General features: G+C 36.9%; 1 protein-coding gene and 1 pseudogene across 1 annotated transcript in view; both read left to right on the forward strand.

Annotated features, from left to right (window-relative positions):
• Positions 1-2336: 2336 nt before the first annotated feature.
• INO80 (INO80 complex ATPase subunit) overlaps positions 2337-25495 on the forward strand; it is a 122332-nt gene continuing 99173 nt past the window's right edge. Inside the window, exons 1-4 of the mRNA XM_054565572.1 lie at positions 2337-2529; positions 23992-24177; positions 24678-24847; positions 25194-25261. Of these exons, the coding sequence (XP_054421547.1) occupies positions 24035-24177; positions 24678-24847; positions 25194-25261 (381 nt within the window). The 5' untranslated portion in view covers positions 2337-2529; positions 23992-24034. The remainder of the gene's footprint in view (positions 2530-23991; positions 24178-24677; positions 24848-25193; positions 25262-25495) is intronic.
• On the forward strand, positions 17550-17708 carry LOC129064487 (uncharacterized; annotated as a pseudogene).

Consider the following 25495-nt stretch of genomic DNA (forward strand, 5'->3'; position numbering starts at 1 on the left):
TCTTCTCATGGCACATATAAACTAAAATTCTGCAGCACACCAAAAAAATATATATTTTGCTGATCTGGCCAAAAAATAAGTATAATTTTGTTTCATTCACACCAGACGGCTATTGTTGTGTTCGCTGTTGTCATTTTTTAATTTGACAATGTAAGGGAAAAGGGGTCTGTGCCTCTGACTAAATAGTTAGGTATTGCATGTTTTAAAAATTCTTGTGGCACGCAGGTTGAAAATTGCTGTACTAAGGCAAAGAATATACACAGGCTTTTAATCAAGAATCTAAGACTGTATTAGAAATTGAAAAATAACCTGGACTCTAGTGTGAAAAGTTACAGATCAAAGATATAGCAAGCTGTACATTAGATGTTCTATGACAGATGGGGAAAGCAGAATAATGCCCTTTCACCCAGCCCCAAAGATGTCAACAGGACCTATGAATATGTTAAGTTACATGGACACAAGAAATTAAGGTAATAGGTAGATTTAAGGTTACCAATCACTTGATTTAAAATGGGGAGATTATTCTGGATTATCTGGGTGGGCCTGATGTAATCACAATGATCCTCTAAAAAAAGAAAAGAAAAAGAAAAGAAACAAATATCCTTAAAAGGATGAGTTGGTCAGATACGTAAGATAGACCCAAACTTGCGGACTTAAAAGATGGAGGAAGGCAAGAACCAAGGAATAAAAGCAGCCTCTGGAAGCTAAAAAAGAAACTGAATTCTTCCCTAGAGCCCTGCCAACACCTGTTTAGCCCAGTGAGACACATGTCAAACTTCTGACCTACAGAACTGTAAGATAATAAATCATGTTGTTTGTTAGCACAGCAATAGGAAACAAAAACAACCTACATTTGAACCTTCAAGGACCGTACAACTTGCTCCCTGCCTAGCTTACTTTCTTATCTTTTCCTTTTGGTCTATGCTCCAGACAGACAGTTCATTGTTACTCATATTATCCTACTTGGTTGTAGGTGTTCATTTGCAGAGGGGTGATACATGAAACATTAATCTATTTCTACAGTTCAGTCGAATGCAAAAAGATTTGCCAGTTCCTTATCAACCTTCTACCTTGTTCCTACCCCTTCGCTTTCCACCATTCCCATATAGGAAATCAGTTGTTTTAATTTCTGGTTTATTCTTGTATTTTTGAACAAATGAGCAGATACATGTGTTTTCTTACGCTTCTTTCTTACACAAAGGGCAGCATTTTGCCTTTAAGCAAAACTAACTTTTTAAAGTCCAGCGAATTCACAATAAGTCTACTTATTGATTGAGCGAATGTTCTGCTTAAATACAAAGGGCCAGGCTGCACTGAATTAAAGCTTTAGACCCAAGAGAACTGAAATAGCAGCACAGTTAGCTTTCAGGAAGTTCGAATCCTTATCTGCAGTTATGCTGTATACACAGTAGATATTTCTTATGTAAGAGTCTGGTAATTGAGTTCATTAACTTTAGTAAATGTATCATGGAGCTCTACTATGGAGTAGACACAGACAAATCAATTATTTCCTTTTCTGAGGCTCTTTGGGTGACAGGTTTCAGTCCCCAAGTCCCTGAAGCCTAAAGCCCTCACTGAGACATCTTGCCTAACTATGTCACAGAATCGCCGACTTGGTCTGACCCTAAAGGGGAGCCCAAAACTATTGTGTAAGAGTGCTCTACACAGCAGGCACTTCCCCAACGATGTACAACTCTACCGAAAAGGGGCCAGAAACAGTATAGTATCACACCCGAGCCTATCCTTTCCCTCAAGGGGATCTCAGTGTTCGGTAACCCTTAACACACTAACCACAAGAACCCTCCCATCTCCTGCCTGCGGGAACCAATATTCCCAGGATCCCGGGCCGTTTCGATTGACGTTACTTCCGGGAAAAGTAACCTTTCTTCGGCGGTTGCAGGCCAGCAGAAGTCTCGCGACATTTACTCCCGCGAGATCTGCTTGCTCACTCTAGCGGTGACATCCTCCTCCTCCTCCCCGCCGCCTTTCGGCAATCTTCGCCAGGCCCAGCCCTGACCAATCTGCACTCTGATGGCATGGATCAGGGTCTCCCCCCCGAACCCCGGTCGACGCGGGGCGTCAGGCGGCAGCGGCGGGGTGCGAGCTGCTCGAGGCCAACGGCAGCGGCACTGCGGGAGGCCACGGGCTGGCGACGAGTAGTGAGCGTGGGCGGGGCAGGGGTAAGCCAACTGAGTAGCGGCTCGATTGTTCTGGCCTGGCTATGGCGCCTCTCCTCCCCCCCGCCATGGCTCCCCGTGTCCCTGCTCCGCTCCTCTCAGTGAGTGAAAGTGGCCGCCGCCGCCGCCGGCCCAGCGCCCGCAGCCGCCTCAGCGCCGCCGCCATCTTGGGGTCCCAGGAGCCGCCGAGGGAGCGGGCTAGGAGCGTCCACGCTCAACGTAGTCACCGTCCTACGGTCTCAGAGAGCGAACCGCGGCTCCACCGTCGGCGGGGCGACCCCCCCCTCCGGACCCCGCCCGCACCCCGCCCCCCCTCCGCCGCCGCCGCGGCGGCGGGGCCCGGCGGCCCGAGGTGAGGCGACTAGACGTGGGCGGGCGAACGGAGTAGGGGTCGGGTAGGCCCCGTTGCGCCCCTCTCTGCGGGCGACAACTGGGCCGCGTCTTAAAGGGGCCGTCGCCCCCGGCCCTTGGATTTGTTGGGGTTAGTGGGGAGGATGGGTGTGAACACTCTCCGCAGGGTTGGGACCTCCGGGACCTGGGCCTTGTTCTTCCCCTCTCACATCTCTGGAGACCAGGGGTCACACGGTGACCTCAGCTAGCCGAAGAAGCCCGTGGGGCCACCACACGTGGGGAATGTGTTAGACCAGGTGCACGTGGGACCTGGTGGGGCGGTGTCGGGCTAACACGTGTGTGGGTTTGGGGTGGGGTGGGGCAGGGCGGGGGCTGTTTGGGCTCAAGTGGGAACCCTGTGAGAGTTATACTTACCTTTTAAAGCATTTAAGATCTAAGGGCCTGATAGTGTGTCGATTTATGGGGAGCTAGTTGGGGTATGGGTCTATGGTGCATGCTGCTTGTTGGTATTGGTTGGGGGCAGCTTAACACGTGCACAGACTTAGGAGTGTGTAGGTGACACTCCTGGCCCTTTAGCTTTCGTAGGGCGTCTCAGCAAGTGTCATCCTATTTGACATTCCTTCTTGAGCTTGCTGATGGAAACTACTACTTCCGTAATCATTGAGAGTAGAAGCCCCCTACAGTTGGGGAGTGATAGAACCTAAGAAGGCAATCACTATTTTAGTTAACAGCCAACTGTGCCAAATTCTTTGATTTCATACACTCATACACGGTCTAGTTTCATGTTCCTGTACTTGTTGGTAAGAGTAGGCGAGGGAGTAAAAGGGTTGACCTCACTAACATCGCTGGTAACCAGTTTTTCCCAACCAATGACTTTCATGATTTCTTTTCCTAAGGAAGTTTCATTGTGGTTTACTAGGGAGGCTTTTAATTCATTTTTTAAAGTAACAGCTTTACAGATGTATGATTCGCATACCAAAAAAACTCGCCCTTTTAAAACGTGTACAGTTCTATGATTTTTAATATACTCGTAGTGTGTACAGCCATCACAACTACCAAATTCATCACGCCAAAAAGAATCCCTGTTAGCAGTCACTCCCCATTCCTCCTCACCACAGCCACTAGCAACTAATCTATTTTTTGTCTTTGTAGATTTGCCTATTTTGGATATTTTGTATAAATGGAATCACACGTGTACTTTTGTGACTGACTTCTTTCACTTAGCATGTTTTTAAGGATCATGTATATTGTAGCTTGTATTAGAATTTTGTTCCTTTTTATTGCCAAATTATATTCTATTCAGATTGTGTTTTATGTTTGAGATTTACAAGCTTTTTATATAAAATGACAACCTGAGATTATTATATGGTAAAAGTTGGATACCTATTAGATTCTAAAATGAATTCATGTTATTAAGAATTAAATTCCATTATTTTAGTTTACTGTTCTTTTTTTCCTACATTCTTGTTTCAAAAGAATCCAAACCAATTTTTAAAGATCTATGTCTTTGATAGGAAATAACTGTTAACAGCACAAATGTGATTAGAAAAGTTTATGACTAATAAAAATATTTAGAGTACGTCAAGGTGGAAATATGATTGTCTAAGCAACCATAAACTATGGTGTTATAATTTCACCTAATGAAAGTTTGTCATAGTATTACTGAGGGGAGGTTTTTTAACAGCTTTTGTCTGGTGTTACACATGTAGACATACATCGAGGAAAGGAGTACTAGACATCTCTCCTGCGGACAAGAAGGTTAAAACTGGCTTGGAGATTTAACTTGTCAACATACAAATTCACACAAAACAAATGCTGGGATGTAGTGAATTTTAGAGAGGGCAGAATGAAATAGAGTTAATAGGAAACTGAGTTTATGTAGGAAAATAAGTGAAATTGATGACAAGTTTTAAAGTTGCATCTTAAGTAAAAGACTTTTGATGTGATAGGCTGTATCATGCAGGAGATGAGAAGAGAGTAGTCGCTAATACTTACTTAAACACATTTCTTGGGCACTAATCCTAATCATGAGGGCCCTGGTCTCACCTCCTGATACCATTACTTTGAGGGCAGGATTTCAACATGTGAATTTGGGGGGGAGGGCCCACGAACATTCAGACCATGCCCCTACATTAAGTCAGAAATTCAGTTGCTAGTGATGATACAGTAAGTTTGCTTAGGATTGAAAAGTTAGTCACAAGCTTAATGCATGTGTTTAATAAGCACTTAAGAGATTTCCATATATATTGGGTCAGAAGTAGGAAATCAGTAAATATAGTTAACAACTTAAATATAAAAAAATAATTGGGACTAAATGTTATCCATATTTTGAATGGCCTAAAGGACAGTGAGTAAGCTTATGACATGCCTTTTTAAACTTTCACTTCCAGGGATAGACAGCCTGTGTGATGGTCTCTAGAGCAAGCAGGGTTCTTTTTTTGTTTTTTGGTTTTTTTCCAACACCTTTGCAGTCTAAAAAAGCACATGACCCTCTTCTCAGAATATGACTTATTTATTTGCTTAGAGCAAAACAAATTTATTATCTTACATTTCTGAAGGATAGAAGTCTGAAATGGGTGTCTGGGCTGAAGTCAAGGTGTTGGCAGGGCTGTGTTTATTCTGAGGACTCTTAAGAGCTGTATCTTTGGCTTTTCCAGTGGGCCACTTTCTTCACCTTTAAAGCCAGCCACCTTGGCATCTCTGACATTCTTCCACATAGTCATTTCTTCCCCAGCCTCTCTTAAGGACTCCTGTGATAATTTTGGGCTCACCTTAGGTTGTTACAACAAAATACCATAGGTTCAGTGCCTTTCAGATGACTACTTTCTTGCTATGTCTTCACATGGTAGGGAGAATAAGACTTTTAAATGTATGTAGTTCAAATATTTCAATTTATGAAGTAAGAAATTTGCTTTTATTATTGAATTAAATAACAACTAGTGATAGTCCTGCTAATATTGCTGCGGTGTGCTGCCAATTCACCAATATAGGTCAATTAAGAATTGAAGGACATGCTCATTTCATTTATAGGTTAGTGAAAATGTTATAAATTTTTTCCATCCAAGTTCATGGATACATAGTTTAAGACTCACAATTTTAGAGCCTCTCTCCTAAAGAGTCCTATACACATAACGAAGTCATTTCATACGGGGTAAACCAGTGGTTTCCTTAACAAGAAGTAGGGCTATGGACTTAAATTTGTGTTCAGAAGAATGTGAACATCACTTTTTATAGGAAGATCAAGTGATAGTTTAAGGAGAAACCTGGTAGTATAATAGAAAGACATTGGTTTGGGAGATAAAAAGACTTGAGTTTTAACTTACTACTGGGTAAGTTAGGAAACTTTTTTGTTACAGTTTTCCTTATCTATAAAATGGGGTTAATAATTTTAACTTCTGAGATTAAATAACATATTAACTATAGAACAGCATATTGATGAATGTTAGTTTATTTTCATCTTTGAAGAAATAAACATACAAAAGGCTGTGACATACATTTAGTTTTGATTTAGAAGAGGTTACACTATTATGTAGTAGGAAAGAACAACATGTGTTGGATATAGGGTTTTCTTAGGGTATTCAAAGTAGAGTTCACTTTTTGGTAATGTTACTAAACCTATTCTTATTTCTTTTAAAACAACCAATATGGTGCCTCGTTTGCATGTGACAACTAGCTTTTCTGGGTAAGTAGCTAAGTAAGATAAACTGGGTAAATCTCATATCTTTGTCATGAACAGAAAAATGGCTAGTGATCACCAGTATGGTAAAAATAATGCTAGACCAAGCAGTTAGTTCCTCCCTGAGAATGTTGCCAGAAAGGCCAACAAACTGTTAGTCATTCTCAAGAGAGTTATGGAAAACAAAATTTAAAAATGGAATGCATTATCTTGGTGTGAAATCACAATACATCTTAGACTATTGGATGGATTCTAATTATTGTACCTTAAAGAAGAGCAAATTAAGCAGGAGGGAAGTTTCCAGAAAATGGCAGTATAAATGATGAAGCAATGGTAAGGCTTTTGTATGAAGATAAAGAAATTAGACTCTACAGTGGAATGATGAAGACTGAGAAGGAGTACGATTAAACTGTACTGAATTAAGAAAAACGTGAATAATGATCCTGGAAAATTAGAAGTAGTTTGAAAGATGAATATAGGTAGACAGGGCCTGAATAATGAGTAGTTTGTTTATGAAACTTATTAGCACAAAAGGTGGTGAAGGCTCCAGAACAGCCCGGACATAATTTAAGGATTACAAAGCCAGGAACTTCTGTGATTTGGTCCTAGTTGATATCATATCAACAAAACATTGAAGGATACTTGTACCTAATAGCTTATGAAACTCCTTGTTCTGTTCATTCATTTAATAAATATTTATTGAACACCTACTGAATGCTTTTTGATCATCCTAATAACCATTTGTTGAACATCTGCCATACTCAAAGGATTGCGGTAGACTCTAAGGGTGTACAGTGAATTAATAAAGTGGTAGCTGTATATATAGAGAGTACAGAGGGGCTCTGCAAAGATAAGCACACAGGTATGCAGAGAATTATAAACCTAAATGTTTCTCTGAGGTGCTGCTATGAATTATTACTACCTAGGGTCCTTTTTTTTTATTTTTTAAACTATATTGAGACATTTTAAAATTTTGTTTAAAGGCCCTAATCTGCCTTGTTAACAGAAGCATTGTAATCCAACGGGAGTGTAACCCCTTCTAGATCCTAGAGTTAGATGACCTGGGTTTGAATTTTGGCTCTCCATCTTATTAACTGGCCTCTGGAAAGCTATTTAAGCCTCAATTCCTTCATCTGTTAAAAATTACGATGATAGTAGTACCTTTTTCATAGAGAATAATTGTAAGAAAGCAAGGAGTATGTAGAAGTACTTGAATGATACCTGACACATAGTGCTCTCAACAAGTGTTAGCTATAATTATAGGTACCATTTTCTTTGGACAGTTTAATGTAGAGTTTGTATTTATGTTTAATTTAGCGTTTTAATTTATGAAAGTATGGAGATCAGAACCTTTTTATTATGAATAGAAAATACCTCAAATCTCAGGGGCAGAGAAAAATTCATCAATAAAGAAAGTAGTTACTATGTATTAACCTTTGTGTTTATGTAATGAATACCAGTAGATGCAAATAGAAATATTTTTCTATTTAAGATTATAACTCAAAGAGATGGTGTTTTCCAACATAAAACTGTTTAATTCAGGTTCTGAAATATTTCTGTCCAGGATGTCATTCTAATGTTTTAATAGTTTGCCCTTCTATGAATCTTTCTTAGAATATGTAGTACGCCAGCCTTCTAGAGCAGGGTTTGGGAAGGTTTTTCTGTAAAGGGTCAAATAACAGATCTTAGGCTTTGCTGGTCATGCCTTCTCTATTGCAGCTACTCAACTCTGCTGTTATAATGTGAAAGCAGCCATATTAGTGTGTAAGTGAATGAGTGGGGTTGTGTTTCAATAAAACTTTATTTATGGGCACTGAAATTGTAGTTTTATATGTTTCTTGTGTCATGAAATAAGCTTTTATCTCCAGTTATTTAAAAATGTAAAAACTATTCTTATCTGTCAGGGTTTACAAAAACAAGCAGTGAGCTAGGTTTGATATGCAGGCCACACTATGCTGACTCCTACTCTAGAGTCTTGGCTCAACAACTCCCTGGCTAGGTGATTTTGTGCAACTTAATATTGAGCCTTAATTCCATCCTTTAAATGGGGAATAATAATAGTATCTATTTTATAAAGATTTATTAGAAATAAATGAGAATTTATCTGAAGTGCTTACCACCAACCCTGACACAAATTAAGTATTTAGTAAATGCTATAGAGGATTATCATCTAATTGAACCCCCTCATTTTACCATGAGGCTGTTGGGACCCTGAAAGGATACGATAGGTATTTTTAAAGTCTGTCTATGACCTGTCCAATAGCATTAAACTCATGGCTTTTTACTTTAGCTTCTCTTTGTACCCAACCATGCTGCTTTCAAAGAGGATTTAATTGAGTTAAAATACCATACCATTTAATCCAATTTAAATACTGCTTGATAAAACTATTCTATCGGATGCCGAAATGGTGGCTACATGACACTATGCATTTGTCAAAACCCATAGGGCTTTACAGCACAAAGAGTAAACTAATTATGCAAATCAAGCCAAAATCATTTAGGAGGTCAAGGATCAAGAAATGCAAACTGTATTACAAATGTATGAAACAATCTTATAAGGAAAGAGGGTAGTGCTGACGTAAGTAACCTAAGAAATGAATGGAATCTAAGACAAAAGGAACTATACATAAGCACTGTCTAATTGATGAAGTTGTGTCCCATAGTGGTGCAGGTTAATTCTGATATTCCTATATATGTATACTGCAATTCAATAATTAAGTAAATGGATGGTGGGAGACAGACTTCTCACTGTTAGAGTGGGGATTTACAAGTAAGCAAGGGGAGGAGGCTAGAATGGTCAAGGTGGTAATGTATTAGAGTTGGAGACATAAGTGTAAACCCATGTTTAGCTTAATACAGATATAGACGGTTACATATTGAAGTATTTATAGATATGTGTACACAGTGGGGTTTATATACAAACGTTTCTGTGCTCTTGTCACCCGAAAAAGTTAAACCCAGGAGCAAACGTAGTATCCAGTTCTTAGTTTCTAATTTCATTGTCCAATAAAAGGAACTAGAGCTTTTTGGAGAACTGGCTGATTCTAGAACTGGTGCAAGAAATATACACGATGAGCCTGGAGCATCTTATAATGCCAAAAAGCAAGGCAGTGCTCCAGACACCACCACCACCAGAACCCCACATTGTTGAGGATATGTCAAAGGAGCACAGTAGCCATCTGAAAGAGCTCCCAATGGCCAAAACTGGAGCAGTTTGAGCAGCAGAATAAACAAAGCGGCACTGGATCATAACCTGTAATATAAAATCAATATTTAAGAGTTGATATTCGCCCAAATAAATGATTCAACAAGTGAATATAGTGCTTGGAACTCCATTAGCATCGTTTTATGCCTTAGGAGCCCCTGGTTTACTGGAGATTCTTTGAACAATATTGGAATGATGAAGTATGTGGGACTTTGAAGTTCAACGTTTTGGATTCCAGTCCTGGCTCTGCCAACCTCTGGCTGTGTGACCTTGGGTGGGTTACTTAAGCTCTCTACCTGTAAAATGGAGGTTATAATAGTGTCTATGTTTTAAAAGGATTAAATGAGTTGATGCATATATAAAGCACACATTGCTCTCAATTGAATATGTATATGTAGCCTTCATACTACAGCAGCATTCAAAGAATTCGGATTCCAACTTGGAATATTTTGTCATAAGAGTCTTATCTCCCTAACCCCCCCAAGCTTCTTGAATAGAGAAAAAAGTCTAACTCTAATTTCATGAGTGTTTATTGAGCTCCTAGTCTGATGTAAACATAGCTGCCTTGTTCAAACTGACTGTGCAGACTGTATAGTGAAGAGAATAATACATATTTGGTGTTAATAAAATCTAATATATACTTGGTGTTAATAAAATCATCACACACCTAAGTGAGTGAAATACTCAATGATTGAAAGGCAGTATCCATTTAATGTACAATTCAACTCATGCTTATTTACAGATGGCTTGTCCCTAGAGTGAATGACCTGAATTATGATTTTTTGGGCTTCTTTTGGAGAACACAGTTCTACATAACTTTTTTGTTACCACCTACACCAGTTAGTGTCTTATTCTCACAATGAAAACTAACTTTTAGTATAGGAAAACTAAATATTAAAATGAATTTTGGAATTTATGGATACCTCTTAACTTCTTAATAACAACCTCTCAACATCATTCATGTAATAATGGAGTATTAACTATACATAATCAGTAACTAAAATTTCCCAGCACTTTGTGTGTATCTTTATTTTTCACCGGCATACTATCAAGTAAGCTAATATTATCTTACCTTTGCTGAGGAATGAACTGAGTTGCCCAAGAATTTCTGGCCTGAAAATTTAGTCCTCTATCTCTTCTCAGGAGCTTTTTTTTCTTTTTCTTAGCCATCTCATTCCTTGACAAAGGTAAGTGTTTTCATGGAACCAGCAGTGAAAGTTGTTGAAGTCACTGGTTCATTCCTAAGAGGAAGTTTTAGTTTGGTTCTCAACTCTTTAATTTGATAAATCGTTACTAATTCAGATCGGGTACTTTTCACCAGAACTTATGAAATATATAGCTCAGGAACTTCTCAAATAGCCTAACTTAAAAAAATATATATTTTTTAAAATTACCATGTGAAGGGTCCACCAGCCACCTCAGGAGACTTTTTTTTTTCCCCTTTTGGGTGTTTGATTTAGTAATATTTAGACCCTAAGTGCTTAGTAAATAGGAATTAAACTTGATCAAATCCTCTGTGGTGTATACAGAACTCTCTGGAGGCAGTTGTACTAGTAAGGCTATTTTATATTTCTGATGTTTTTGTTCCTCATCTTGGTAAAGATATTCTAGGAAGGTGAAATTCTTTCTTAGAAGAAAGCAAATGCATTGTAGTTGATTTTTTTTTTTTTTTTTTTTACCTTGGTACATTTCTTTTGGTATAATACTCTGATTTGATTAAGGATGAAATGCAGGGAAGGGAAAATGTATAAGCATTTTTTTTCATTCTCACAATATATCTAAGAGGTGGGCCAAAATATTTTCTCTTTGCCAATTTAGAAATTTGTGGAAGGGCCATCCTTTTTAATCAGGGGTTCTTCATTCTATTTAAATGCTGGTGTTATTTTTACTTATGGAACTTTATGCTTTGGATAAACTCTAGGCTTGTTAATTCGCCATTGTTCCCATGCTCTTGTGATCCCTTTGTTTGAGCAGATTGTTTCTTGCCCCAACTTGAGAACTCTGTCAGCTTCTGCTCCTTGCAGGCAAGGTCTTTTCCTCCTTGTGTTTAATTCAGTGTATTCTAGTATAGTAGCCTCTCAGTAAATATTCAGTGGTCTGAATGGAAAGTTTAGGTTTAACTAAAATATTTGAAAAGTGTGATTTACCTACTTTTTATTTGTCATGTGTAGGGTGACCAAAAATTTATTGTTCCAATGTGGATACTTTTGAAAGCAAAGGGAGAGTGACTAGTAGTAATTATGCTTAGGACAACAGGCATAAGCTTGAACTGTCTTGGGCAAACCTTTCTAGGAGCTATGGTCACCCTAATCATGATGCTTCTTTATTTTTGTTATAGGGTCTGGTGGTGAAGAATTGGGGCTTTGGAGTCAGTGGTAATATTCAATAGATCTGAGTTCTAATTTTATCTTGGGCAGATTATTGAACTTAAGTAAAATGAGAATAAGATTTGAATCATTGTGAGGATTAAATGAGCTGGTGTTATTTAAATCACCTATCTGGGACAGAAAAGACCCCCATTCTAGTGTTGCTCGAACTCAATGTTAGGCCCCTTGTCCACTCTTCCCATCATGCCATAGTTAGAGTTTTTACCTTCAACTGAAACTGGCTTTGACAGCTTTTACTATGGTTCATATTAATTGAAACATTTCAGGGAAAGCAGAAATGTTTTTTTTTTAGCTCAGCTATTGAACTTGTTAAAGTTGTGTAATTTATGGTGGGCAGAAATGAATGCCCTATCAAACCTAATTACTCCTACTCTCAAAATATTCATGAAAAACATTTCCCTTTAATTTTTTTTTCAGAATTGCTAAAAGATATTTTAATAGTTTAGATTTAGCAAAATAATGAAGTCACTGGTAACCTTTATTTCAGTCAAACGGAGTGACACAAATTTTATTGGTTATGAAAAAATGGATTTAAATGAGAATTTCATTAAGTTTCTTATCAGTATTTATACTATCAGAATTATGTATTCTCTTCTGGTATTTGAATTATTTTTCCCTTCTATTTTTGATGTTTTGCTAATTTAATCCCTTTTAATTATTTGTGATTTTTTTTAAGAAAGGAAGCCAAAGAAAAGCAATTTCTGTTTACTTTCTGCATTAATACAGACATTTGCATTGTGCACCAAAGGGGAGAATTCTGGTACTAAGACTTCCAAGTACTTCTAGTATTGCATATGATTCTATTATATAGATAATAAGGTAATGAAAAAAGACCAAAGGGTAAAGAACAGTAAGAATGATAGAGACCCAACTAGGAGAAATGAGGATTATTTGCCCATTAAGTATTCAGTAAATTGTCACTACTTTAAAATATTGGAGAGTTGCCCTGGCTGGGTTGCCCAGTGCAACAAAAGGTTACGGGTTTGGTCCCCAGTCAGGGCACATACCTAGGTTGTGAGTTTGATCCCTGGTCAGGACATTTATGAGAGGCAGCCAATCGATGTTTGTCTCTCACTTGGATGCTTTTTTTCTCTCTAAAAAATTAATATATCCTTGGATGAGGATAAAAAAATAAAATGAGGGGTCAGATTATCTGGATTCTAATCCACATTTTCTATCAAATTGTGACCTTGGGCAAGTTACTTAATGTGTAAGTTTTTGGTTTCTTATCTATAAGTGGAAAAATAGTAACAATCTCTAAACAGAAAATTACTGGGTGGGTTCTGTGTGCTGGAGGTATTATGCTACTGCTAGAATTTTGTAAGAACCCTCTATGAGATTTAAATTTATAAAGTGTTGCAAATATTTTTCTCAATTTATTACTTTTTAATTGTATTTGTTTCTTTTCTGTACAGAAATGATACATTAACATGTTTATTGAGATACAATTCTCAGTCTATAAAATTCACCCATTTAAATTGTATATGGTTTTAGTATATTCATTGGTTTTAGCATACTGTATTCACAGTGTTGCAACAATCATCACAGTCAGTTTAGAACATTTTCAGCAGCCCCAAAAGAAACCATACTACCCATTAACAGTCATTCATTTCTCCCCTCCCCACAGTGCAACCACTAATCCATTTTCTGTTTCTGTGGAGTTGCTTTTTCTGCATGGTTCATAGAAATGGAATTATACAATATGAAGTCTTTGCTGACTGGCTTATTAGCATAATGTTTTCACGGTTCATCCATGTTTTCGCATCAATCAGTGTTCCATTCCTTTTCTATTGCCAAATAATATTCCATTATATGGGTATACCACGTTTTATTTATCCATTCATCAGTTCATGGACATTTTGTGATGTTTTCACCTTTTGGCTATCACAAATACTGCTATGAAGATTCATGTTTAAGTTTTTTTGAGGACATGCGTTTTCAATTCTCTTGAGTATACCTAGAAATGAATTTGCTGGGTAATATGTTAAGTCTGTGTTTAACCTTTTGAGAAACTTCCAAACATTTACAAAATGGTTGTGCCATTTTACATTCGCACCAGCAATAGTATTAATGTGAAGGTTCCATTTTCTCCACACCCTTGTCGACACTTGTTACTATCAGTCTTTTTTACTATAATAACCCTAGTGGGTGCTAAGCAGTATATCATTGTGGTTTTGATTTGTATGTCCCTGATGGCTAATGATGTTAAAGCATCTTTTCATTGGTATATCGTCTTTGGAGAAATGTCTTTTCACATTCTTTGCCCATTTTAAATTGGCTTACTTGTCTTTTTATAACTGTTGAAAGAAAATAAGTAAATAAATGAAAAGACCTCCCATGGTTCTTGAGTCAATATCAAAATCCAAGCTGGCTTTACATATTTATTTGTTTGCAGAAATAAACAAGCTGACCTAAAATTCATATGGAAATGCAGGGGACCTAGGATAACCAACACAGTCTAGAAAATAAAAAACAAAGTTGGAGGACTCATATTTATCATTGGTACATGTCATATTTACATTGGTACAACTGGTACATTGGTACAGTACCAAGGTGTGTGGTAGTGACATAAGGGTAGACATATAGATCAATGAATGAAACAGAATTCGGAGTCCAGAAATAAATACACTTAGAGATAAATGATTTCCAACAAGGGTGTCAAAATAATTTAATGAGGGAAAGAACAGTCTTTTTAACAAATGATGCTATGACAACTAGATAGTCATATGCAAAAGAATGAAGTTGGACCTTTTCCTTACACTATATACAAAAATTAATTCAAAAGAGATCAGAGACTTAAGTTTAAAACTATGTAACTCTCAGAAGAAAACACAGGGGTGAATCTTCATGACCCTGGATAACAGTTTCTTAGATCCACCAATAGCAAAAGCAACAGCAACAACAAAAAAATAAATTGGGCTTCATCAAAATTTACTTTAATGCTGTAAATGATATAAAAAAATTGAAAACCCAAATGGGAGATAATATTTACAAATCATGTATCTGAAATGGGACTGATAACCAGAATATAATTTTGAAAACTCTTAAAATGAACTTAAAACTTTCACCATGGTGTTAGCTGTGAATTTTTCATAGATGCTCTGTAAGGTTGAGGGACTTCCCTTCTATTCCTTGTTTAGTGAGTTGTTTTATTTTGAAATGGTGTTTGATTTTATCAAATCATTTTTCTCTATTAAGAAGATTAAGTGGGTTTTATCCTTTGTTCTCTCTGTGTGTTACATATATGCTTTGTTCTAATGTTGTGTATCAGGTGATTTGTAGGTGTTATACCAGCCTTGCATTTGTAATATAAATTCTACTTCATAATTGTGTATAATCCTTTTATATGTTGCTGGACTCAATTGTTAATATTTACTTGAGGATTTTTGTGTGCAGATTAGTCTATAGTTTTATTGTAATGTCTTTGTCTAGTTTTGGAATCAGGGAAATACCAGAGTCATAGAATGAAACGGCAAGTGTTCTTTTCTCTTCAGTTATTTGGAAGAGTTTGTGATGGATTCATATTAATTGTACTTTAAATGTTTGATAAATTCACCAGTGGAGGCATTTGGCCTGGGTTCTTCTTTGTGGAAAGTTGGAATCATTAAGTTTTATATGATCATATTCATCAGGCTTTTCATTTCTTGTTCATCTCTTGTTCATACATACACAGAAGCCTGGCTTACAGTTTCCTAATCAAAGATGTAAACATTTGTAAATAATGCAGTCAGTAGGAGTTACAAATTCCTTAAATAACATTTAACATTGGGTAAACATTCATAAGTAATCATCTTTTCCTAAACTCTCATGGCACTGTACACATCTCTTAAGTGACTTCTCATGTACTTCTTTAAAAATTGAATTTATTGGGGTGGGAGGGGCATTGGTTTGCAAAACTATACAATTTTCAAGTGTACAACACTTGATGTATGGAACAGCAAATGTACAAAATATCACCTACATATTGCATCACATGTGCATTGCCCCAAGCAAAGTTTCTTTCTGTCTTCATTTTTCCTCCCTTTGCCTACCTCCATCTAGCCCTCTGCCCCCTTTCTCTCTGGCTGTCACCACATTGTTATCTTGGTCTGTGTGTTACATATATGCTTTTTGCTTAATCCCTTCACCTTCTTTCATCCAAAAGGTAAGATTTCCCTTTTTTTTTTTTTTTTTTAAATGGCTGAGCAGTAGTTCATTTTGTACGTGAACCACAACTTTTTTATCCACTCATCTACTGATGGACACTGTGGCTGTTTCCAGATCTTGGCTATTATAAATGATGCTGTGAACATAGGGGTGCACCTATTCTTTCAAATTAGTATTTTGGGTTTCTTTGGATATAGTCCCAGAAGTGTGATCACTGGATCAAAAGGCAGTTCCATTTTTAATTTTTTGAGGAAACCCCATACTATTTTCCACAGTGGCTGCAACAGTCTGCATTCCCACCAGCAGGGCACTAAGGTTCCCTTTTCTCCATATCCTCACCAGCACTTGTTGTTTGTTGATTTATTGATGAGAGCCATTCTGACAGGTGTGAGGTGTTATCTCATTGTGGTTTTAATTTGCTGGTGATTAATGACATTGAGCGCTTTTTCATGTTTGTTGGTCATCCATATGTCCTCTTTGGAGAAGTGTCTATTCACGCCTTTTGCCCATTTTTTAACTGAATTGTTTGTCTTCTTGGTGTTGAGTTGTATAAGTTCTTCATATATTTTGGAAATCAACTTCTTATCAGAAGTATCATTGGCACATACGTTCTCCCATTCAGTGGATTTCCTCTTCATTTTGCTGATGAAGCACTTCTTTTGCTGTGCAAAAGCCTTTTAGTTTGATGTAGTCCCATTTTTTAAAAAAATGTATTTCCCTTGCCCAAGGAGATATATGAGCAAAAATACTGCTACAAGAAATGTCTGAAATTTTACTGTCTTTTCTTAAAGGATTTTTATGGTTTAACGAGTCACATTAAGTCTTTAATCCATTTTGAGTTTGTTCCCATGTATGGTGTAAGTTGGTGATCTAGGTTCATTTTTTGCCCGCATTTGTCCAATTTTTACAACACCATTTATTGAAGAAACTGTCTTACCCCACTGTATGTTCTTGTCTCTTTTGTCAAATATTAATCAACCATAAAGGCTTAGGTTTATTTCTGTGCTCTCTATTCTGTTCCATTGATCTGTATGCCCGTTCTTGTGCCAGTACTGTGCTGCTTTGATTAGTATGGCCTTGTAGTATAGTTTGATACCAGGAAGTACGATATTTCTGAGACTGTTTGGGGTCTTCTCTGGTTCCATAGAAATTTTTGAATTATTTGTTGTATATCTGTCATATGCCATTGGTATTTTAATTGGGATTGTGTTGAATCTGTAGATTGGTTTGGGAAGTATGGATTGTTTTTTAAGATTTTTTTTTATTTTTAGAGAGGGGAAAGAGAGGGAGAGAAACACCAATGTGTGGTTGCCTCTCGTGCGCGCCCCTACTGGGGACCTGGCCTGCAACCCAGCCATGTGTCCTGACTGGCAATCAAACCGGTGACCCTTTGGTTCTCAGGCCAGCACTCAATCCACTGAGCATACCAGCCAGGGAGGATATTTTAATAAATTTAATTTTTCCTATCCATGAACATGGCATGTACTTTCACTATTCGTATCTTTCTCATTTCATTTCTGCAGAATCTCAAAATTTTCCAAGCAACAGTAGTAACTGTAATAAACTTTACCTCCTTGGTTAAGTTTATTTCTAGGTACTTTATTTTCATTGCTTCTTGGCCTTTTGGCTAAGATCAAGTGTAGTGCCTAGGTACCTTATTATCTTTTTTTGGAGGGGGGTTGCAATCATAAATTGGATTGTTTTCTTAATTTCTCTGATAGTTCAGTATAGGTATATACAAATGTTACCTATTTCTAAATATTAATTTTGTAGTCTGCTACTTTGCTGAATTCATTTATTAGATCTAGTAGGGTTTTTTTTTAAAGATTTTATTTATTTTTATAGAAGAGGGAAGGCAGGGAGAAAGAGAGGGAGAGAAACAGCAATGTGTGGTTGCCACTTGAGTGTCCCCTACTGGGGACCTGGCCTGCAACCCGGACATACGCCTTGACTGGGAACCAAACCAGCGACCCTTTGGTTCACAGGCTGGCACTGAATCCACTGAGCCATACCAGCCAGGGCTAGATCTAGTAGTTTTTTAGTGGCATCTTCTAAATTTTGGGGGGGTTTTGTTTGTTTGTTTTTTGTTTTTGTACGATAATCATATCATCATGAATAATGACAGTTTTATTTTCTCCTTTCCAATTTAGATGCCTTTATTTCTTGCCTAATTGCTGTGGCTAGTACTCCCAGTACTGTGCTGAATAAGCGATGAAAGTGGACATCCCTGTCTTGTTCCTGATCTTAAGGAAAAGACTTTTAGTTTTTGCCCATTGAGTATTATGTTGACTGTAGGTTTGTCATTATATGGCTTTTCTTACGTTGAGGTATAATCCCTGTATTCCAGCTTTGCTGAGTTTTTTAAATCATAAATGGATGCTTGATTTTTTAGAATGCTTTTTCTGCATATATATGATCATGTGAATTTTAGCCTTCATTTTGTTTATCTGATGTATCCCATTGATTTGTGAATTTTGTACCAACCTTGCATGTCAGGAATAAATCCCACTTGATTGTGGTGTACTGTCTTTTTAATATATTGCTGGATCCAGTTTTGCTAATATTTTGTTGGGGATTTTAGCATCTATCTTCGTGAGGGATATTAGCCTATAGTTTTTTCCTTCATAGTGTCTTTATCTGGTTTTGGAATTAGAATAATTCTGCCTCATAAAAAGAGCTTGGAAATCTTCCCTCCTCTTGAATTTTTTGAAATAGTTTGCAAATGATATGTGTTAGTTCTTTGAATGTTTGGTAAAATTTCGCCTGAGAATTTTTGTTTGCTGAGAGTTTCTTGATTACTGCTACAATTTCACTAGTTGTGATCGGTCTTTTCAGGTTTTCTGATTGTTTCTGATTCAGTTTTGGAAGATTGTATGTAATAATTGATCTATTTCATCCAGTTGTCCAGTTTGTTGTCATATAGTTTTCATAGTATTTTCTTATAATCCTTTGTATTTCTGTGTTGTCAGTTGTTAACTTCTCTTTCATTTCTGATTTTACTTACATGGGTCTTCTTTCTTTTTCTTGATGAGTCTTGTTAAAAGTTCGTTAATCTTGTATATCTTCTCAAAGAACCAGCTCTTGGTTTCATTGATTCTTTGTAATGTTTTTTTGTAGTCTCTATGTCATTTGTTTCTGCTCTAATCTCTTTTATTTCCTTCCTTCTACTTAGTCTGGGAATTATTTGTTGTTCTTTTTTTAGTTCTTTTAGGTGTAGAGTTAGATTATTTATTAGAGGTGTTTGTTTTGTTTGTTTGCTTCTTGAGGTAGGCCTGTAATGCTGCGAGCTGCCCTCTCAGGATGGCTTTTGCTGTGTGCCATAGATTTTGGGTTCTTGTGTATTCACTTTCATTTGTTTCCAGGTAACTTTTGATTCTTCCTTTTATCTTACTGCTAATCAATTTATTGTTTAATAACATGTTATTTAGCCTCCATGTGTTTGAATGTTTTTCAGTTTTTTTATTGTAATTGATACCTAGTTTCATACAGTTGTGGTCAGAGAAAGATGCTTGATATGATTTCAGTCTTCATGAATTTGTTGAGACTTATTTTGTGTCCTAACATGTAGTCTGCCTTTGACAATGTTCCATGTGCACTTTATTTTATTTTTTCATTTTAGTGTTTTATTGTTGATGCTATTACACATATCTCATTTTCCCCTCTTCTCCCCCTTCCACCCAGCCCACACCACACTTCTGTAATCAATCCCCACACCTCCGTAGTCAGTCCCCACACTGTTGGTCATGTCCATGGGTCCTTCATGCATGTTGTTTGACTAATCCCTTCATGTTCTTTCAATCAGTCCCCACTTCTTTCCTCCCCTCTTATATCTGTCAGTCTATTTCCATGTGCACTTTAGAAGAATGTATATTCTGCTGCTTTGGAATGAAATGTTTTGTAAATATCAATTAAATCTCTCCAGTCCAACTGTGTCATTTAAGGTTGCTGTTGCCTTGTTGATTTTTTTGTCTGGAGGATCTATCCATTGATGTCAGTGGGTCGTTAAAATTCCCTATTATGACTGCATTGCTGTCAATATCTCCCTTAATGTCCACCAAGATTTTCTATATAAAAAGGTGCTCCTCTGTTAGGTGCATATATGTTTACAAGGGTTATATCTTCTTGTTGGATCGATCTTTTTAGTATTATGTAGTGACCTTCTTTGTCTCTTGGTATGCTCTTTGTTTTGAAGTGTATTTTCTCTAAGTATTGATACCTCATCCTTTTTTTTTTTTTTGCTTTCATTTGTCCATTTGTATGGAATATTTTTTTTTCATTCCTTCACTTCCAGTCTGTGTATATCTTTTGTTCTGAGGTGAGTCTCTTGTAAACAGCATATATATGGGTCAAGTTTTCTTATCTAGTCAGCTACCCTACATTTTTTTATTGGAGCCTTTAATCAGTTTACATTTAAGATTATTATATTTGATAGGTACTTAGTTATTGCCATTTTATTCTTTATACTTCTGTTCCTCTTTCTATTTCTTTTTTAACTCCTTCAAATAGGCCTTTTAATATATCTTGCAATGCTGGTTTGTTGGCAATGATCTTTATTTTGTATTTGGGAAGCTCTTTATTTCACCTTCTGTTTGTGTGAATTTTTTTTTAAGATTTTATTTATTTATTTTTAGAGCGAGGGGAAAGAAGGGAGAAAGAGAAGGAGAGAAACATCAGTGTGTGGTTTCCTCTCACATGCCCCCTACAGGGGAGCTGGCCCACAATCCAGGCATGTGCCCTGACTGGGAATCAAACCAACAACCCTTTGGCTCACAGGCTGGTGCTCAATCCACTGAGCCACACCAGCCAGGGCGTAATAAAATACATTTAATAAATTTAACTTTATTTAATAGTTAAGGGCGGTAAAAGACCTGTACTTGAAAAATTATGACATTGAAGGAAGAAACTGAAGAAGATACAAATAAATGGAAGCATATGAGTATACTGTACTCACAGATAGGAAGAATTAACAGCCTTAAAATGTCCATACTTACCCAAAGTAATCTATAGACTCAAGGCAATACCTATCAGAATACCAATAACATTTTTTACAGAACTAGAACAAACAATCCTAAAATTTAGATGGAACCACAGCAATCTTGAGAAAGAACAAGTTGGAGGTATCAAGTAACCTGATATCAAACCAAACTACAAGACTCTGGTAACCAAAACAGCATGGTACTGGCATTAAAGAAGACATGTAAATAACTGGAACAGAATAGAGAGCCCAGAAATAAACAAATGCCTATATGGTCAATTAATGTATGACAAAGGAGACAAGAATATACAGCAGAATAAAGACAGTCTCTTTAATAAATGGTGTTGGGAAAACTGGACAGATAAATGCAAAAAAAAGGAACTAGGCCACTCTCTTATACCATATACAAGAGTAAACTCAAAATGGATTGAAGACCTAAAGGCAAGACCCAAAACCATAAAACTCCTAGAAAAAACACAGCTAGTAAACTTCTTGACTTTACACTTAGTAATATTTATATCTCCTCAGGCAAGGGAAACAAAAGATAAACAAATGGGACTATATCAAACTAAAAAGTTTTTATGTATCAAAGGAAACCATCAACAAAAGGAACAACCTACTGAATGGGAGCAGATATTTGCTAGTGATACATAAGAGGTTAATAACCCAAATCTATAAAGAACTCATACAACATAACTAACACACACACACCCCCCCACCCACCCCAGGACAAAATGATCTGATTTAAATGGGCACAGGGCCTGAATAGACATTCTTCAGAGAGGACATACAGATGGCCAATAGACATGAAAAGATGCTCAATGTCACTACTCATCAGAGAAATGCAAATTAAAACCACAGTGAGATGTCACCGTACACCTGTCAGAATGGCTATCATCAATAAAGAACAAGTGACAAATGTTGGTGAGGATGTGGAGAAAAGGGAACCCTTATGCACTGCTGGTGGGATTACAAATTGGTGCAGCCACTGTGGAAAACAGTATGGAGGTTCTTTAAAATATTAAAAATAGAACTACCATATGACCTAACATTATTTCAAAAATATATATGCATCCTTGTGTCTATTGCAGCATTCTTTACAATAGTCAGAATATGAAAGCAACCCAATGTCCATTGATAGACTGTTAGATAAAGAAAAGGTGGTACATATACATAATAGAATTTTTGTTGGCCATAAAAAAATTATGAAATCTTACCATTTTTGACAGCATGGATGGGCATAGAACATATTATGCTAAGTGAAATAGAAAGACAAATACCATGTGATTTCACTTAACACATAAAGTCTTAAAAAATGAACGAACAAAAGAGGGACAAACTCATACAGAAAACAAGCTCTTGGTTGCCAGATGGAAGGGGGATTAAGGTAAATAGAAGTACAAATGGACAGTTTCATAGTAGTCACAGGGACATAAAGTATATATAGGGAATAGAGGCAATAGTATTGTAATAATTGTGTGGTGTCAGATTGATATTACACTTGTAAGGGTGTTACTTTGTAAGTTATTTAAGTGTCTAAATACTATGCTGTATACTGAAACTAACACATTATTGAAAGTCAACTGTAATTGAAAAAGTTTTTTTTTAATTTTAAAAGTGAAATAAATTTAAGAATTAAAAAAATTTATTGACATTATGTAAGAGTTTGTTTTGGATTCTTAGATACGTTCTGTTGGTTTATATGGTTATCCTTATTCTAGTATCACACTGGCCTGATTACTGTAGCTTTATAGCTTTTTAAAAATATTTTATTTACTTATTTTTAGAGAGAGGGGAAGGGAAGGAGAAAGAGAGGGAGAGAAAACACTGATATGTTAGAGAAACAGCTATCAGTTGCCTCTTACATGCCCACTATTGTGGCATGTGCCCTGACTAGAATCAAACCAGCAACCTTTCAGTTGGCAAGTTGGCGTTCAGTCCACTGAGCCACACTAGCCAGGGCCTTAATATGTTTTAAAATCAGGAGTGTAAGTCATGCAACCCTGTTCTTTTAAAGAATTATTTTGGCTATTCTGGTTTCTTTGAGTTTCCATATAAGTTTTAAGAATCAGGTTGTCAATTTCTGAAAGAAAAAAAAAACAATGGCATCTTGCTGAGATTTTGATAGGGGTTGTGTTGAATTTGTAGATCAATTGCAGGGGAATTTCTAACATTTCCATAAGTAGAAAGATTATAGTAGGAAAATTTAAAAACTAATAAAAAGATAACTCAAGGTAAAGATATTGTGGTTTCATTTAAAGTTGATACCATAGTTTGTTAGATTATGAATTTTTAAAACACTACCACTTGAGTCCTCACTGTATGTCAGATGGTGATCTAATTGTTCTATGTATTCTCATCTAATCATGGCTTAACTTCTTAATTTTTAAAGATAACAAGGTAATAAGACAAGGCAGAAGATGTTACATGAAAGATGGAAAATTGTTGTACTGATTATTTCTCTAGTGAAGATACTCTGGCTTTTAACATTATCTGTAACAACTTAAAAGTAGCAAAGAGAATGAATGCTATAGTCTATACCTATGTTTCTCCTCCTGACTTTTTTTGCTTGTTTCCTAAGTCACTTCTATACTTTACGGCATGTTTTGCAAGGGATAGTAAAATACTCTGCCAATATACCTAATCTCTTGTAAATGGAATACCTCACAGATATGTAAAAATACAAAATGAAAAAAAAATGGAGCAGCTGTTTTGAGGGTGATTCTGAGGTACTGGTCTTCTCTGAGGTATACAGAAATCAGCTTGTGGTATAGATTTGGGTTAATGTGAGTAATTGTTAATTGTAGGGTAAAAGAGAAATGGGTGAAAATTTAAAGGCACCGTTCCAAAGAACTGTAATAGGAATTTCCATTAAAACAGGACAATTTTTCTGCATTTTGGTGTTCTTATCCTTTTAACTTTTGCCTTTGCATTAGAAGGCAGTGTCTGTCGTGAGCATTATGATGATCTTGCTGCAGACTAGATCTGATTTCTTTTCACACTGATAACAAGAGGCAAGATAAAGTGAGAATATAATAGTGTTTCATTATTGACTACTTATCTCCATCCTACAGCTGTGCAGTCGGAAACCCTTGTGCATGAAGACAGATTTGTTCTATGGCCTCGGAGTTGGGTGCCGGGGACGATGGCGGCTGCACTGAGCTGGCAAAGCCCCTCTACCTTCAGTACCTGGAGAGGGCCCTCCGGTTGGACCATTTCCTGCGACAAACATCAGCCATCTTCAACAGGAATATTTCTAGGTATCCTAGTCCATCTTCCCACTATGATGTTCAGCCGTATTTCTGATTTCCAGTATCGCTGTGGATTTTAGAATTAAGCTTTATGATTTTTAGCACGTTTGATAGTCTTCCTTTCAAATAAAACACAGTGAACTTATCAAAGGATCAGCTTCTTCTGTAAAATGTTGGTGTCCTCTAGTCTTTTTCTTTTTTTAACCTCACCAAAGGACATGCTTATTGATTTTAGAAAGCGGGAAAGGGAGGTGGGGAGAGAGGGAAAGAAAAATCAATGTGGGAGAGAAATATCAGTTGCCTCTCTGCCCACCCTGATTGGGGACTGAATCTGCAACCTAGATATGCACCTTGACGGGGAATTGAACCCACGACTTTCTGGTTTATGGGACAGTGTTTGAACCAACTGAGCCACACTGGCTAGGGCTAAAATGTTCAGTCTTAAGCATAAGTTATAATATTTTGCTGGATCAGCTCTGAGTGTGGATTTACCATTCTTCAATTTATAGTGATGAAAGTGAAGATGGACTGGATGACAATAATCCTTTATTGCCCCAGTCTGGAGATCCCTTAATCCAAATTAAGGAAGAACCTCCAAATTCTTTGCTTGGTGAATCTTCTGGAGCAAGCAATTCTGGAATGTTAAACACGTACTCACTGAATGGAGTTCTACAGTCAGGTCAGTGTGATATGAGATTCCTCTTCAGACTATCAGTTATATTGGGGTAGTCATTCCTTTTTTTTTTTTTTTTTTTTTTTTTTAAGATTTTATTTATTTATTTTTAGAGAGAGGAGGGAGGGAGAAAGAGAGGGAGAGAAACATCGATGTGTGAGAGAAACATTGATCCATGGCCTCTTGCATGACCCCAACTGGGGACCTGGCCCACAACCCAGGCAAGTGCCCTGACCAGGATTCAAACCAATGACATTTCGTTTCATAGGCCGATGCTCAGTCCACTGAGCCACACCAGCCACAGCTCATTCTTCTCATTTATTTATTTATTTATTTATGTTTCTTTACACAGAATCAAAATCTGACAAGGGAAATTTATATAACTTCTCTAAGTTGAAGAAAAGCAGGAAGTGGCTAAAGGTAAGAGAAGACAATGTTCAGAATTTGAATAATCTAACTGCAAATAAAAGGGAAAGATATTGATGCATTCTGACACATTGGCAGGGATTTTTGTAGAGATGAGTTTTTTTATTCTGGGTGTAGTTTTTTGAAGAGATTATAGAGAGGAATCTAGAAGACTCATTGAAGTTTATTTTAGTAAACATTGTTGAGTATGAAGCACTGTGGATCGAGGGAGTACAAGTGTATATTAGA

Source organism: Pteronotus mesoamericanus, unplaced genomic scaffold (assembly GCF_021234165.1).
Source record: "Pteronotus mesoamericanus isolate MK-2021 breed Mesoamerican mustached bat unplaced genomic scaffold, CSHL_Meso_final contig_164, whole genome shotgun sequence".
NCBI classification, from domain to species: Eukaryota; Metazoa; Chordata; class Mammalia; order Chiroptera; family Mormoopidae; genus Pteronotus; species Pteronotus mesoamericanus.